Below are 15,254 nucleotides of genomic sequence, written 5' to 3'. Positions count from 1 at the left end.
AAAACACTTTCTTTGCAAAAAGGTCAAGTAAATATTTTTAAAATGACTATCGACTATTTCATTAAATAGATAAAAATCTAATCCTTGTCGAGAATAACTACTCAACATTGCAAAAATTCTTCTAAAAAAGTGTGTAATAAGAATCTATCACATTCGATGGTAGTCAATAATAATTGAAAATTCATTGATAAAACATTTGAACAATTTTTACAAAAACCAGATATAAATCACCGACTATAATATATGAAGCATCATAAAACTGAATAAATATTTAAATTATGTTATGAAAATACAATGAACAAATAAATGTATTACATAAAATATAAATTCTTTAAATAAATATTTCACCCGTTTATTTAATTTTAAGTATCCAACCAACTTCATAAATACTGTTATAATTGATGGTTCCTTGTTTTCTCTTAAAATCAAAATGAAACCTCTCTCACTCTAACATCTCTTTCTCTCCCTAAATCCCATCTAATCCAAATGCCTACCACACTTCACCACAGTTTGAAGCTCCTCGCCAGCCACTGCACCACCACCGCCACTCACAGCCCTACTGCCAGCCCCGTCTTTCGCCGTCGCCGCCGCAAGACTCTCCGCATGCTCCTCCTCCACGACCCGCCGGAATCCGCCGACAGCCACGTCAGGGTCCGCTCCAGGCTGAAGGATTTGCTCCTCTCCTCGCCGCCCCCGCCGTCGCCGATCACAAAACGCCAAGAGTTCGGCAGCTTGCTCCCGTCTGTCTCCGTCGGCGTCGGTTACCGATCCCGGACTGGCTGTAGACTGCTGCGCGGTAGCGCCGCTGCGGTGCCGGTTTCGTTCCGGCGCCGATTGTTGAGAAGAGCGTGGCGGCCGGTGCTGCTGTCTATCCCTGAGTAGTCCCTCACTGTTATTGTGTTGAAATTTTATTTCTTTTATTATTAGTTATTATATTTATTACTGTTATTTTTATATTTTCATAATTTATTTTTTATCTATTGTGTGTATGTGTAATTATTTTTAATTATTGTTGCCGTCACTACGCTGGTGTGCTCGAGTGTGAAATTGAGTGAACGGCGGTGCGAAGTTGTCGAATTTAGAAATATAGTTCTTTTTATCTGACACCGAAATATTTATTTTAGGTATTGATAGATTATTATTAATTTCGTTGTGTTTAATTTTATACTAAGTGTTTTTCAATAAAAAAAATGGGTAGTGTTCTTAAATTTCTATAGGTTTGTTTGACTTTGTAAGTAGGCTATTTTTCTTTATTTTAATAAATAACTGGTTATTTAATAAATAAATCTTATTTGTTTATTAAATAATTGCAAATTTTATAAATTGATCATATAGAAACTATTTAAGTACAAGTTTTATTTAACGTATTGAATGTATAGAGGGACAAATGATATCTAGATTGGTTTACCTATGTATAGATTCGTTTATATATATAGATTCGTTTACGTATATTTTTAATTTAAGAGAATTTTTTTTATTAATTAGATATGGATATGAATATGATAATATTTGAAATTTTTAATTGAATATAACAATGAGAATGATTATATATATATATATATATTATCTTTATTTTTATAGAATTTTTGGGTTACATATATATTATTTAAATATGTTAGGATCGTTATCTGATTAATTAAAATTACAATGTGATATGATAATATTAAGTTTATGATTAAGGATATATTTGTCATGAAAGGTTATTGTGTAGATATTCTGAATAATATTCTGATTTGATGAGTACCTGAATTAGAATTATTAAAAGAGATAAAATGTGGTGTCTCTCTACATTTGGAATACATGTACCCTGTAACACCCCATTTAATTAATAACGCTAATTAAATGAATGTCACCCAGAATAGTATTAGAAACAAAGTTTTGGAGTATAGATACTACTCCTCACAATTATCCACGAGAAACTTGAATAGGAAAATGGGACACCACGATCGATAACAAACTATAAAAAAAATATAAATAAATTAACAATATTTAGAATTAAAGCCCAAAGACAAAGAGTACATGGTCCATAGCCCTAAAGAAAAGCCTAGCCAACAGAATCAAGCTCAGACAAGCTATGCAGCGGAACCTCCATCACCTTGATGACATTAATGAGTTTCAGACCTCCTGCTACTCTCACCACAAGAGTCAGTCCGCTCTATGTGAGACTAACTGACTCCTTAAAGCGTCAGGATGCAACCTTACCTTGAATGCTTACTAAATTATATAAATGGGGCACCACCATGAACTCCCACTAACAGGGATCATGGAATTATGTCTCGACCAACAGGCACTACCATAAAGTCTAACCTAGAGACCCATGAAATTACGTCCTAACCACATACCAATCATATTCCACCAACCAAGTAATACTTCTCATGCATATAAATCTCATGCCAACCTTTAACCAATCATCATGCATATTCCCTGTTAAAATTCACACCAACTCATCATTCTCAAACCATGAAATATAGAATTGTATTTCATACCGATACCATGCCACTTTAATTACCAACCATCTCATTTGTTTTACATACCAAGATCACCCTAACACATCAATCCAATTCATAACCATAAATATTTCATGCATTTCACAAGCCTCATGCTTTAAATAGAGTAAATTAATCAATCAAACAATCCATCACAACCTAGTGAAGAATATAGCGTGGCCTGCAGTGGATCTCGCTCAAGCTAGGAGCCCTCGCTTAAGCGAGATCGCGATAGAGGGCTTGGAAGTTTCGCGAATGCTCGCTGAGTCGAGGCCATCTCGCCTGAGCGAGATGGTCTTTCGCTCAAAACACAACTTGCTCACCTGAGCGAGTATTCGAGCAAAACTCCTGGGTTAGGTACTGCTACTCTCGCTTAGGCGAGATGAACTCGCTTGGGCGAAAGTAACAGTTCCCTCCCACTGTTCTAAGCCTACAAACTAGAAAAACAGTCGAGCACTCCCACACAAATCATTCATACATAAATACAAACCACATACTTCAAACACGAAAATGGTCTAGCTTCCCTTACCTGGAATTAAGCTAATAACAGACTGTGACCCTTAAGCCAATGAACTCAGCAGCTCCAAGAGCAAGTTTACGAACTGGAACAGCGACACAGAGAGAATAACATGGTTACTATTGTGAACCCTAACAGAAACCACGAAAACAAACTTAGAAAGGAGGGAGTACGGTTCAAGGACCAACTTACGTGAGATGAGCTGAGCTTTTGATCTAGCACTAACAAGAGGGAACCAAACCCTAGCAGAGCTTCTGTTGAGAGGGAAATGGGAGAGAGTAAGGTATTGTTTTTACAAGAATGGTAAAAATGAGAGGGGTTAGGCTGCCTTAGGGGCTTTGGACCCCCTATGGGCCAATGCTTAGGCCCAACAGATGGGGCTAGGCCCCTTTAAATTTTAAGGGCAGAAAAGAGGGTTTTACATTCTTCCCAACAACAAAAATTTTCGTCCTCGAAAATTCATCGATGAGGAAGGAAGGAACTATGTTCTCCTTATATCCTTTGAGAACCACCATTCAGACACAACTGATATAACTACCCCAACACCTATAGTCGTTAGAAACTTTGCCTTCGTGCTAATCGATATGTGTTCAACTGTATAGATTAGTTTAGTCATTACTCTCAAAGCACTCCTAATCATGTAGCCTTAAAACTGGAATGCTACTCCATACTTGCCCCACTAACTTGTATTTGATATACTGACTCACTTACCATATGCTCTCCACTACCCCTTGTAGGTTTTTACCAAAGCCTCATATGACTTAAAGTCTCAAACTAAAGCATGTTAGTTATCACTTCACACCATTTTGTTCCCTCCTTGAAGCATCACTACACTAACTTGATCGCCCTCGACTTCTGGTCTACTGCCTCATATCAACACCTTGGTCACCTTTATCCATGACGGCACTCATAACATCTTGTCTCCTTTATTGACTCAAACCAATGGTAAAAAGGTCCTCAACCAAGTCATTCCATTTCCAAATTAAACTTTCATCTATTACAACCACCCAATTGATTTCGGCATCTCACCTTCATTTCTGATCTACTAACTTGTAACCATCCTTCCACAAAAGCCTTAGAACCATGTCTTTCCTTGACTTGAAGTTTCTAGCTTGATTTATACTTATCAACTCTAAGATACTTCTCAACTAAGATTTTTCTGAATTGCTTCTTCCCCAACCTTATCAAGAGACTCACTAGTCTAGTTGGATGACTAGGGTAATGAAATCTCCTCACACATTCTCTTCCCAACCCAAACACTTATGTTTCTCAACCAACCCTTACTCTTAACTCATCAAATCACAGATCTCGAATTCCATTTTCTGGCTAAACATCTATTCTCACTTTCGCACTTCCAAGTTGACACCCTAACTTGAAATCATAACTCAAACCATCTCTTACTTCTCTTGCACAACTTTCTCTGAGTAACTCCATAATTCCAACTTTAAACGATCCCTGAACATCCTTAATTGATACTCATAAGAGTGACACTTTTGTTGTTTAAAAGGAACTGGTTGTCGTAGTAATCCTCTAGGTCGTGAGTAAGATAAATCTTTTCGCGCACCTCTTACCCTTTATAAGTAGGACTTGTCATCATCCCGTTGCGCTACTCTGATCAACACAAAAAGTCACTTATTTATTTACTCAAAATGATGCTCCTTTCATGTCTGTCGTGACAAGGAATCAATCATCGCTGAGAAACCTTCCTCTAAAACTTCTATGAAACTTGCAAAACCCTTTGGACTCCCCTATTTATAGCCTTAACATCCTATTTTCTCAGCATCGCATCCACCTTTTTTTTAAACCATATGTCTTACTAGTCACTCTAACCTTTGTCAATACTCATCTTGAACATTCTAAAGACTCTCTTCAGATTTGGAAAACTCGCCGCTAAACCTTGATGATACGCTAACCTGTTTGAAACTCCTTACCTTCATCATGTTTCCACCTTTTAAAACCATAGGCCAAAAAGTCTATCCTCCCACTACCTCTCCTTTAAGGTTCACCAAACATGCAGTCATCCTTGTGGTTATACTTAGTATAAGCCACTACTTCTCCAACCTTTCCCCACTTCCGTATTTACTTCTAATTCTCAGTAGGAACCGTCCAATTAGGAACTATTGGCACAAGTCTTCCTTCACACACCATGCAAAAGTGAACTTCACCACACCAAGGTTAAAATTTTAATACTTGCTTTAGAACACGTCTACAAACTCTTGTACTATTAAAATCCTTTCCGTTTATTATTCACTTTCCTTTGTTAGGTGACTCTGATTAATGTGACACTCTACCCCTACTATTTAGCTTGATCCGTACTTCATACGCAATCACTGACTTATCCCTTTTTAATCAAAGAACACCACCTCGTTGGAATGAGATTGAGAAAACAACCAATTCACCCTTGAGACTATGTCCCAACCTTGCAAGGAAAAAATTCAATTTGGGTTTGAATTTAAATACCTTGATCACCACGAAGGCGCCACACACCTGAGTGAATCTTCACTTGGCCGCTATTGTAGCAAAAACCACTATCTCAAACTCAGCTCCTTCTTGCAGACCACCATGACTTCTTTACCATATTGGCGACATCAAAGAGTGCACGACCCTAAGTGAGGCCAAAACCCATAATCCAATCACCACCTTTGTAACATGTATCTTTTAAATTAGATCACCTATGCTGGCCACTTTAGTGAAAATCATCGCAAACACTCTCATAGCTACTCAAAACTTTTATTTTCCTTTCCTCTTTCCTTGTGCTGTGACATTACTAATTGTCCTTCCCTACAAGAAAAAAACTTAACTATGTGCTTCTCTTTCTGATGCTTGAAATTGTCCATCTCATATCCAATGTCAAACCTTCCTCTTTTGTGGGCCACTTTACTTAGAACATCCCTTCTCCTCCTAACTTGGGTAACTACTACCGCTGAGAAGACCCGACTACTCCTTACTGAATTGATCTGGTATATAACTCCTAATATACTTCCTTCTCCTATAACATCATCATATTTGGTTGATCTTCAAAGCTCTGCCTCCCATAAGCTTCCAACTACACATCTACTTTCCCTATACACTTCATGGCCTCCACCCTTAACTGTAAACCTCCCACACTGTTCCACTTCAAATCTTTGACCCCAACCAAGGATGAAGGCACATGCTTAAGAAGACTAAGCATGTTTAGAAAGGAAGTTCACGAATCCTTCATCCCTTTCATTTGTGTTTGTTATTTTTGATTCCCTAAGTTGACTTAGTTGAATCAACTTTAGTTGACTTGTTGACCTTTCACTAGCTTTGACTTGTTGACTATAGTTGACTTGACTTAAGCCAACATGCTAATCTATGTTTATTTGCTTTGTAGGTTAATTAGGAGTAAGAAAGCAATGCTAGGTGGTGCATGATGATTGGGGAGCATAAATGATGTGGATGAGAGAGTAAAGCAAAGGCATAAAGCATAAAGTAAAAGGCATAAAACAAGTGTACCTATGTACCTTTGGTCTCCTTTGTTTTAGCACACTTTAGCCACTTTTTGGAGACATATGAGACACATTCTTTGTCTCCTTTTGTGCTAGAACGAAATTAGCCTTGCACACACCATAGTTGGCTCTTTTGTCTCTCATTTTTGTAACCTTATTTGACCTAGTTTTTAGAAGCTAGGGTTAGGTTTTTATAGAGACATCCTTAGGTATCTTTTATTTGCTTAGAGGCCCCTAAACTCTTCTATATAAGGGGTGCTCCTAGATATGTAAAAGGGTTGAACATTTTGAAGTAAAAACACTCTTGTGTCTCAACCATTTGTGAGAGTTTCCTCCCTTGGGAGTGAATACTTTTAAGCCTTATCTTACATAGCAAGTGGCGGTACATATCCACTCATCTTCAAGGTTGCCATGGCTTCTAGCCTAGCCTTGTAGTGGCGTGCTTCTCACATTTTTACCATTTCTTTCCTTTCCATTTTATGTTTTCTTCTTCCTTTAATTGTCCTTGGTTTTCTATGGTTTATGTGCTTTCCATTTCCTTTTTGTTTTGAATTAATCCATCATCTTCTTCTCTTGAGCTTTGTGAAAGGAACCTTCACATCTAGATAACTTGCTATCTTAATGTCCAGTGGGGATTTCACTTAGCTTTCTTAATCAACTCACACCATATTCAATATTCTTAAAAAGGAACAAGTTAATCCTTCATCATTTGGTATCTAGAGCATTGGTTGTCCTTGAATATGGTGTTTTCATGTTCTAACCTTGTCTTTTGTAGCTATCTTTGAATGGTCCACATAAAAACAATGTTGGCAAAAACTGTTCACGATTTTAAAAGATTAAACTGCACCTGCTCAGTGGTCCAAAAATTACGTTCTTGATGTCCAAAGAAAGCTCTGTTAGTCTAGTTTTTAACAAAAAAAGAACCAATGCATTTGGAGTTCGGTGGAGAGAGTTATGATTGAAATAGTAAGCAAAGGTCAGAGTTGCCGAGATCACCGCGAATCAACGTTTTTCAGGTTATGTTGGGTAGTTTTGGCTACTGTTTTTGTTATTCTTCTTACTCCTAAATATTGTTGGATAACATGTCTTTGTGTGCTTAATCATTGACCTTCATTTCCAAAAGTTTAAATGCATGATAGCTACATGTTTGAGTCTTTAAATGTGCCTAACTTTTGCTTGAGTCATATGTCATATGGTAGCTTGAAGTTTTCTTATTCTTGTTTTTCCAAGTATTTGAATCTTGCTTTCACTTTATGTCTTGCTTGATGTATGCTCCATGAAATTGATTTTGGTCTAAAAGTTGAGGAACTAAGTGTCCAAGGCACCTAAAACTCTTTCTCACCATTTTATGAAACTAGTTGTGAAAGAAGAAAAATTTGCACTAATTTTTTGCTTAAAAATCGAGAGCAACCTTGCTCCTTGGTGAACTAAAAGTGTGTTTTTCACTAGGTGTTATGCTACTAGTTTTCATACTTGAGAATTGGGTGATATTGGCTAATTAGTTCCATGCTTTAACTTGGTTATGATCTTTCTTGGTGCATGCATGATTTAAGACTTCAAGATGCTTGTCAAGTACTTTCCATAGAGTCTTAAAAATTTGCTTTTCTTGTGTTAGTGTTGTTCAAAGTTTTGTCACTAATATTTTTCTTTCCTTAGAGTTTAGCTTTCCTTGTTTTTGTGCTTTTCTTGCTTATCACTAGGTGTTCTTTGTTTTGTCTTAGTAGTTTTCTTTTCTTGAAACTCTTGGGGTGTTGTGGCCGAATCACTTGTCTTGCATTTGAAGGTTTTGAACAAGTTTTTAAAAGTGTTTGCTTCACTCCTTTGGTGGATTTTGAGTACTAGCCTTGCCTTGTTACTTTGGGAGTGTGATCTAAAACACTTGAGTTGCCTTTTGGGTTGGATTTGGTCTCGATTTTCATGTTGTCTAACCCCTAATCCCTTTATTTTGTCTCAGATTTGAGTGTTTTTGTTGTAGGAATCATGGCAAGTTCATCAAATGCACCTACACCAAACAAAAATAATACATTGATGAGATTGCTTCGGGATTTGGAGTTGTCTAGGAAGGAGGCCTTTGAACAATTGAGAAAGGACAAGGGACAAAGTGACCTAAGAATTCAAGAGCACATTCAAAGGCTTGAAGCTAAGGAGCAAGAAAGAGAGGCGAGGAAAAGAGGGCATTCTAGGCGCAAACCATCACAAGAGAAGCAAACTCCAAAGATTCCTAAGTTCAAAGGAGAAAATGACCCAAACATCTACATTGAGTGGGAACAAAAAGTGGACCAAATTTTTACCATTCATGTAGTTAGTCATCAAAAGCAAGTAGATTTGGTAGTCTTAGAGTTTGAGGATTATGCCATGACTTGGTGGCATCAATTATGTATGGACAATATTAACCAAGAGTCACTCGCGACTTCTTGGAGGGACCTTAAAATTTGATGCGCGCTAGATTTGTTCCTTCCTACTATAGGAGGGAGACTCTTTTGAAGCTCCAAAGGCTTCAACAAGGGTCCATGTGTGTGGATGAATATTACAAGTTAATGGAGTCCATGCTTCTAAAAGTAAGACTCCAATTTAAAAGTGAAGAGGAAAAGGAAGCTAGATTTGTGAGTGGGTTAAGGAGGGACATACAAGATTTAGTAGAGTTATATGAGTACTCCTCTCTTGACAAAGTTTTACATTTGGCCATCAAAGTTGAAACTCAATTACAAAAGAAAAAAGAGGCCAAGAGGAGTGGTTCATACAATGACTACTATTCTAGTACTTGGAAAGATAAAGAAAGAAAACATGATAAATTACCACTCAAGAGTTCCCAAGACCCACCTCCTATGACTAATTCATCTAGGCCTTCTAATGAAACTCCTAATTCTTCTCAAGGTATAAGGATAAGTTCTATAAAATGTTTTAAGTGTTTGGGATATGGACACATAGCTTCAAATTGTCCTACCAAAAGAACCATGGCCTTAAACCTTAAAAGAGAAGTAAAGAGTGAACATTCTTCTCCCCTTTCCCCCAAAAGTACTTCTTCCCACACTTCTTCTTCAAGTGAAAGGATTAAACCCCTTGAAGGTGGATTGTTAATGATAAGGCACCAACTAAGACAAGTTTCCAAGGAACTTGACCCTTCTCAAAGACAAAATATTTTTCATTCAAGGTGCCATATCAATGACAAACTATGTCCCCTCCTCATAGATTATGGAAGTGGTATAAATGTGGCTAGTACAAGGGTTGTGGACAAGCTTGGCTTGAAAACTATCCCTCATGCCAAGCCCTACAAGCTATCATGGCTTAAGGAAGAAGACATTAAAGTAACTCAACAAGTCCTCATTAACTTTTCAATTGGAAATTTTAAAGATTAGGTGTTATGTGATGTTATGCCTATGGAAGAAACTCATATTTTGTTAGGTAGGCCATGGCAATTTGATAGAAAAGTCTTTTATGATGGCCATGCTAACACCTATGCTTTCTCCTTCCAAGGCAAGAAGTTCACACTCCTACCTCTCTCACCCAATCAAGCAAATGAGGACCAAAATAAAGTGAAAGATAAGAGAAAAGATGAAAAAGAAAAAGAGCAAGTTACCTCCAAAGTGTTACTTGCCTCTAAAAAAAGATTTCCAAAGCAAGATGGACATCACCATTCTTTCTTCTCTTGCAAGGCTCAAAAGGAAGACCCAATGTGCAAGCATGAGAAGAAGAGTGGTCTAGAAAAGAAGGATGACCTAACCAAAGCTAGGGGTAGTACCCTTAGAAAAGATGGAACAAGAGCTCATAAAAGGGAGGCGCAAAACCTCCCCCAAATCAAGTCAAGCTCCATCTACAAAGGCTTAAAGACTTTGTGGTCAAATTCTCTCCAAGAAGGGGAGGATGATTAAGGATTGACCCCAACCAAGGATGAAGGCACATGCTTAAGAAGACTAAGCATGTTTAGAAAGGAAGTTCACGAATCCTTCATCCCTTTCATTTGTGTTTGTTATTTTGATTCTCTAAGTTGACTTAGTTGAATCAACTTTAGTTGACTTGTTGACCTTTCACTAGGTTTGACTTGTTGACTATAGTTGACTTGACTTAAGCCAACATGCTAATCTATGTTTATTTGCTTTGTAGGTTAATTAGGAGTAAGAAAGCAATGCTAGGTGGCGCATGATGATTGGGGAGCATAAATGATGTGGATGAGAGAGTAAAGCAAAGGCATAAAGCATAAAGTAAAAGGCATAAAACAAGTGTACCTATGTACCTTTGGTCTCCTTTGTTTTTAGCACACTTTGGCCACTTTTTGGAGACATATGAGACACATTCTTTGTCTCCTTTTGTGCTAGAACAAAATTAGCCTTGCACACACCATAGTTGGCTCTTTTGTCTCTCATTTTTGTAACCTTATTTGACCTAGTTTCTAGAAGCTTGGGTTAGGTTTTTATAGAGACATCCTTAGGTATCTTTTATTTGCTTAGAGGCCCCTAAACTCTTCTATATAAGGGGTGCTCCTAGACATGTAAAAGGATTGAACATTTTGAAGTAAAAACACTCTTGTGTCTCAACCATTTGTGAGAGTTTCCTCCCTTGGGAGTGAATACTTTTAAGCCTTATCTTGCATAGCAAGTGGCGGCACATATCCACTCATCTTCAAGGTTGCCATGGCTTCTAGCCTAGCCTTGTAGTGGCGTGCTTCTCACATTTTTACCATTTCTTTCCTTTCCATTTTATGTTTTCTTCTTCCTTTAATTGTCCTTGGTTTTCTATGGTTTATGTGCTTTCCATTTCCTTTTTGTTTTGAATTAATCCATCATCTTCTTCTCTTGAGCCTTGTGAAAGGAACCTTCACATCTAGATAGCTTGCTATCTTAAAGTCCAGTGGGGATTTCACTTAGCTTTCTTAATCAACTCACACCATATTCAATATTCTTAAAAAGGAACAAGTTAATACTCCATCACTGTTCCACTTCGAATCTTAGACATTGTCAAGATGTAAAACCAAGTTGATTTCTCAAACCCTGTTGTAGGAGCACACACCGATATTTTCTCATGTACTAATCTCTAAACTCAACCGTCCTTGTAAAACTTATGGTATACGATCTTAGAACTTGATCTTGTATCTCTCTCAACCCAAAGCGTTGCTTCTTAACTTTCAACATTATTTCTCAGCCCTCTAAACCAAGACTCAACTTTCATCATCTATCGATATACAACCCTCTACATCTTTGCACCTTTGAGATAAGAAATTTTCTCATAGGCCCTGTCAATCCTGGTAAGGGTGAGTAGGTCAAGTTGAGTTGAATCTGCATTCCCTCATCCCTACAAACACAAGACACAAAACACAGAGGCGTAACAGCAGAAACTATAACATACAAGGCAACACCCGTCAATTACAGACTACCAAACCTTTTGTTTGTCACCCTTCCTTCCCCAAACCATTAGAATTAAGAAAAGAAAAACAACCTTTGATCTAATCATGAGTGTGCACCCCCATCACTTTATCAAGATGTTTTCTGTTCTTAAAACTTTTGGTTTCACTGACAAACTCGACTAGACTTGACAACTTACGCCCGCGAGGCATGACAAACCGACAACCTCAGGTCATCCTAAGGACGAATTGCTCTGATACCATCAATGTAACACCTCACTTAATTAATAACGCTAATTAAAGGAATGTCACACGGAATAGTATTATAAACATAGTTCTGGAGTATAGACACTACTCCTCACAATTATCCAAGAGAAACTCGAATAGGAAAAGGGGACACCACGATTCTGATAACAAAGTATAAAAAAAAATTAACAGTATTTAGAATTAAAGCCCAAAGACAAAGAGTACATGGTCCATAGCCCTAAAGAAAAGCCCAGCCAATAGAATCCAGCTCAGACAAGCTATGCAGCGGAACCTCCATCACCCTGATGACCAGGGGTATTTCTCACATCTGCTCACATCAAAAAGAGAAAACCACACATACAGGACATACGACAAACAACAGAAGGGTAAGCTAGAGCCGAAAAATAACTTATAATGTAGTTACATACAATTTCACATTCCAAAACAGTATGCGTCAACCGAACAAGTTATGACTTTTCAAACAATACACTAAGACTCAGACTCGACTCATCCGGATACATATAATTAGTCGGATTTAGCGGATGCTTACACTTGTGGTGGATTTCCCTGCTCACCCCCGAGCTGCTCACCCCGAGCCAAGTGTTACAATGTCTCAATCCTCCACACACAAGGTTAGCCCTTAATGAGTTTCAGGCATCCTGCTACTCTCACCACAAGAGTCAGTCTGCTCTATGTGAGTCTAACTGACTCCTTAAAGCGCCAGGATGCAACCTTACCTTGAATCCTTACTAAATTATATAGATGGGGCACCACCATGAACTCCCACTAATAGGGGTCATGGAATTACGTCCCAACCAACTAAGGCACCACCATAAAGTCTCACCTAGAGACCTATGGAATTACGTCCTAACCACATACCAATCATATTCCACCAACCAAGTAATACTTCTCATGCATATAAATCTCATGCCAACCTTTATAACCAATCCTCATGCATATTCCATGTTAAAATCTGCACCAACACATCATTCTCAAACCATGAAATATAGAATTATATTTCATACCGATACCATGCCACTTTAATTACCAACCATCTCATTTGTTTTACATACCAAGATCACCCTAACACATCAATCCAATTCATAACGACAAATATTTAATGCATTTCACATACCTCATGCTTTAAATAGAGTAAATCAATCAATCAAACAATCCATCACAACCCAGTGAAGAATACAGCGTGGCCTGCAGTAGATCTCGCTCAACCCAGGAGCCCTCGCTTAGGCAAGAGGGGTGCCCTCGCTTAAGCGGTAGACTCTTGCTTAGGTGAGATCGCGACAGAGAGCCTGAGAAGTTTTGCGAATGCTCGCTTAGGCAAGGCCATCTCGCTTGGTTCTGTTATGATGCAGTTCTTATCTAGCAGTATCATTTAAGTTTACTCAAATTCTTATTGAAATTCAGTCCTGCAGTTTATATTTGTATGAATCAGTGCTAAAACTATTTTACAATTGTGCATCAGTAATTCCTGTTTGCTTAACAAAATACCGTGCTCTTAATTCCAATATTGCTTGTGTATCTGTTATGCAAACAGTTTTTCATTACATTTTCTTTTTATTCTAGTGTATCTTTGCCATCTGATTCATAATTGTTGTGACAAAATTCTTGAAACTGTTGGATTAACATACAATGATTGGCACATCAGTTCCTTAGCAGTATTCTAGGAGTGTTTGAGCTGCTTTCATTTTCGTTGAGATTCATGTTGATTGATTCTGTTAGTGATTGTGATGTTGTTATATTATATGCATTAGTCTGGAAAAAAATGCTTTCTCTTGATTCAGTTCTGATGTTTCACTTTTGTTTAGAATCAAGACCATGTCATTGTGCTCCATGATGTTGATTGCTTATTTTCACTTGTGGTCTGATATTCTAATGCATAGTTTCAGGTCATGCACGGTAGTTTCTGTTTTGCCTTCTCCGTGTGCACAATTTTGCTTTACATTTCACTCCTTCTTGTGATAGTTTCCTAAGTTGCAATTGAATTTCCCTACTATTTCTGTTTGGTAAACTGCCTGAGTGAAAGCTGATGCATGACTTTTCTATTTGTTCTGCACTGGCCGAACCTCTTTTGGCTCTCTCTTATGTCTTTCTAAAAAGTTTTTTTTGAGTTGAATCATTTGCTTTCCATAGTCGTATGTATCTAGTTGAGTTGATTTTGATATATTGTTGTGAATTCTTTGCTAAAGAAGGAGTATTCCATGTGACCTTGGATTGAAAAGAAAACAGTGAAAAGATTTGCTAGATGCACCAATATCTGAAAAAAAAAATAGACATTGATTACTGAATCAACTACTTTGAGTTATAAAAAAAAAAGAACAATGGCTAATTCACAACAGTATTTGTGTCAATTTCCATGTCAACTATGTTTGCATATGTTATCATTCTTGATTCAACTTATTTTGAATCTTTGTTTGAGTTTGGTTTTATTCATCTTATTCTAGATACCTTCCATAGGTTCCTTTTGTGTGCCTTCTTTATTTGTTAGCTTCTTTTCTTGCTTGTCTTTATTGGCTATCCATTGGGTTTGTCTATTAATTCCATCACTTGATGTTGTCCTTGCCTCATATTTGAGCTTTTCTTGTTTTCCTGATTCTTTTTGCTCTCACGCAGTAGCTTGACTTGCTATTGTTCTGTTTTGGATTCTCTAATCTCACTATTTTTGGCAGTTTGTAGGTACTTGTTTGACGGTGCAGTTGCTGTGAGTGGCACTACTGTGAGGCAAAACCTTTTCAGTGGCTACCAAGAGGAAAAAGGAGTGAACTGGGACCTTCAAGGAGGAGTGCAAACACTTGAGAGATACACTTTGGAGGCTGGATCGAGAGAGACATAGCTTAGCATAATTCATGTTCTTTTATTGTGCTTTCTGTTTTGTATCACGAATTTTGGGTGTATTTTTAGTTTGCTGTTTCTTTTATTTCATTTGGCTTAGGTGGGAAAATGCTTTAGAGCAATCCCATTCTTAGCAAGGCTTGTAATAGTTTTAACGTGTTTAGTGTGAGGTTCAAGAGGTTCCAAAGGCCACTTGTATCTTCACTTATGTTTTTCGTCTAGTTTATGTTTTCAGTCTTTATGTTTTATGTTTTTATTCTTTCAATGTCCAGATTTTGTGTGATTTATGTTTGCCTTTTATGTTTTTGGTCACCGTGATATTTAGATGCTATGTGTTTAACACCTAGTTGACC

The 15,254-nt window shown here is 37.5% G+C and overlaps 1 protein-coding gene across 1 annotated transcript; it reads left to right on the top strand.

Moving 5' to 3' along the window:
- The first annotated feature begins 392 nt into the window (after nucleotides 1-392).
- Nucleotides 393-1,104, top strand: LOC114182396. The gene has a single exon (XM_028069266.1). The coding sequence runs from the start codon at nucleotides 487-489 to the stop codon at nucleotides 880-882; it is 396 nt and encodes a 131-aa protein (XP_027925067.1). The 5' UTR covers nucleotides 393-486; the 3' UTR covers nucleotides 883-1,104.
- The last annotated feature ends 14,150 nt before the right edge of the window (nucleotides 1,105-15,254 follow it).

Source organism: Vigna unguiculata, chromosome 4, assembly GCF_004118075.2.
Source record: "Vigna unguiculata cultivar IT97K-499-35 chromosome 4, ASM411807v1, whole genome shotgun sequence".
Taxonomy (NCBI): Eukaryota; Viridiplantae; Streptophyta; class Magnoliopsida; order Fabales; family Fabaceae; genus Vigna; species Vigna unguiculata.
Note: the sequence above shows the minus strand (reverse complement) of the source record. Positions and strands in the feature narration are given on the sequence as shown.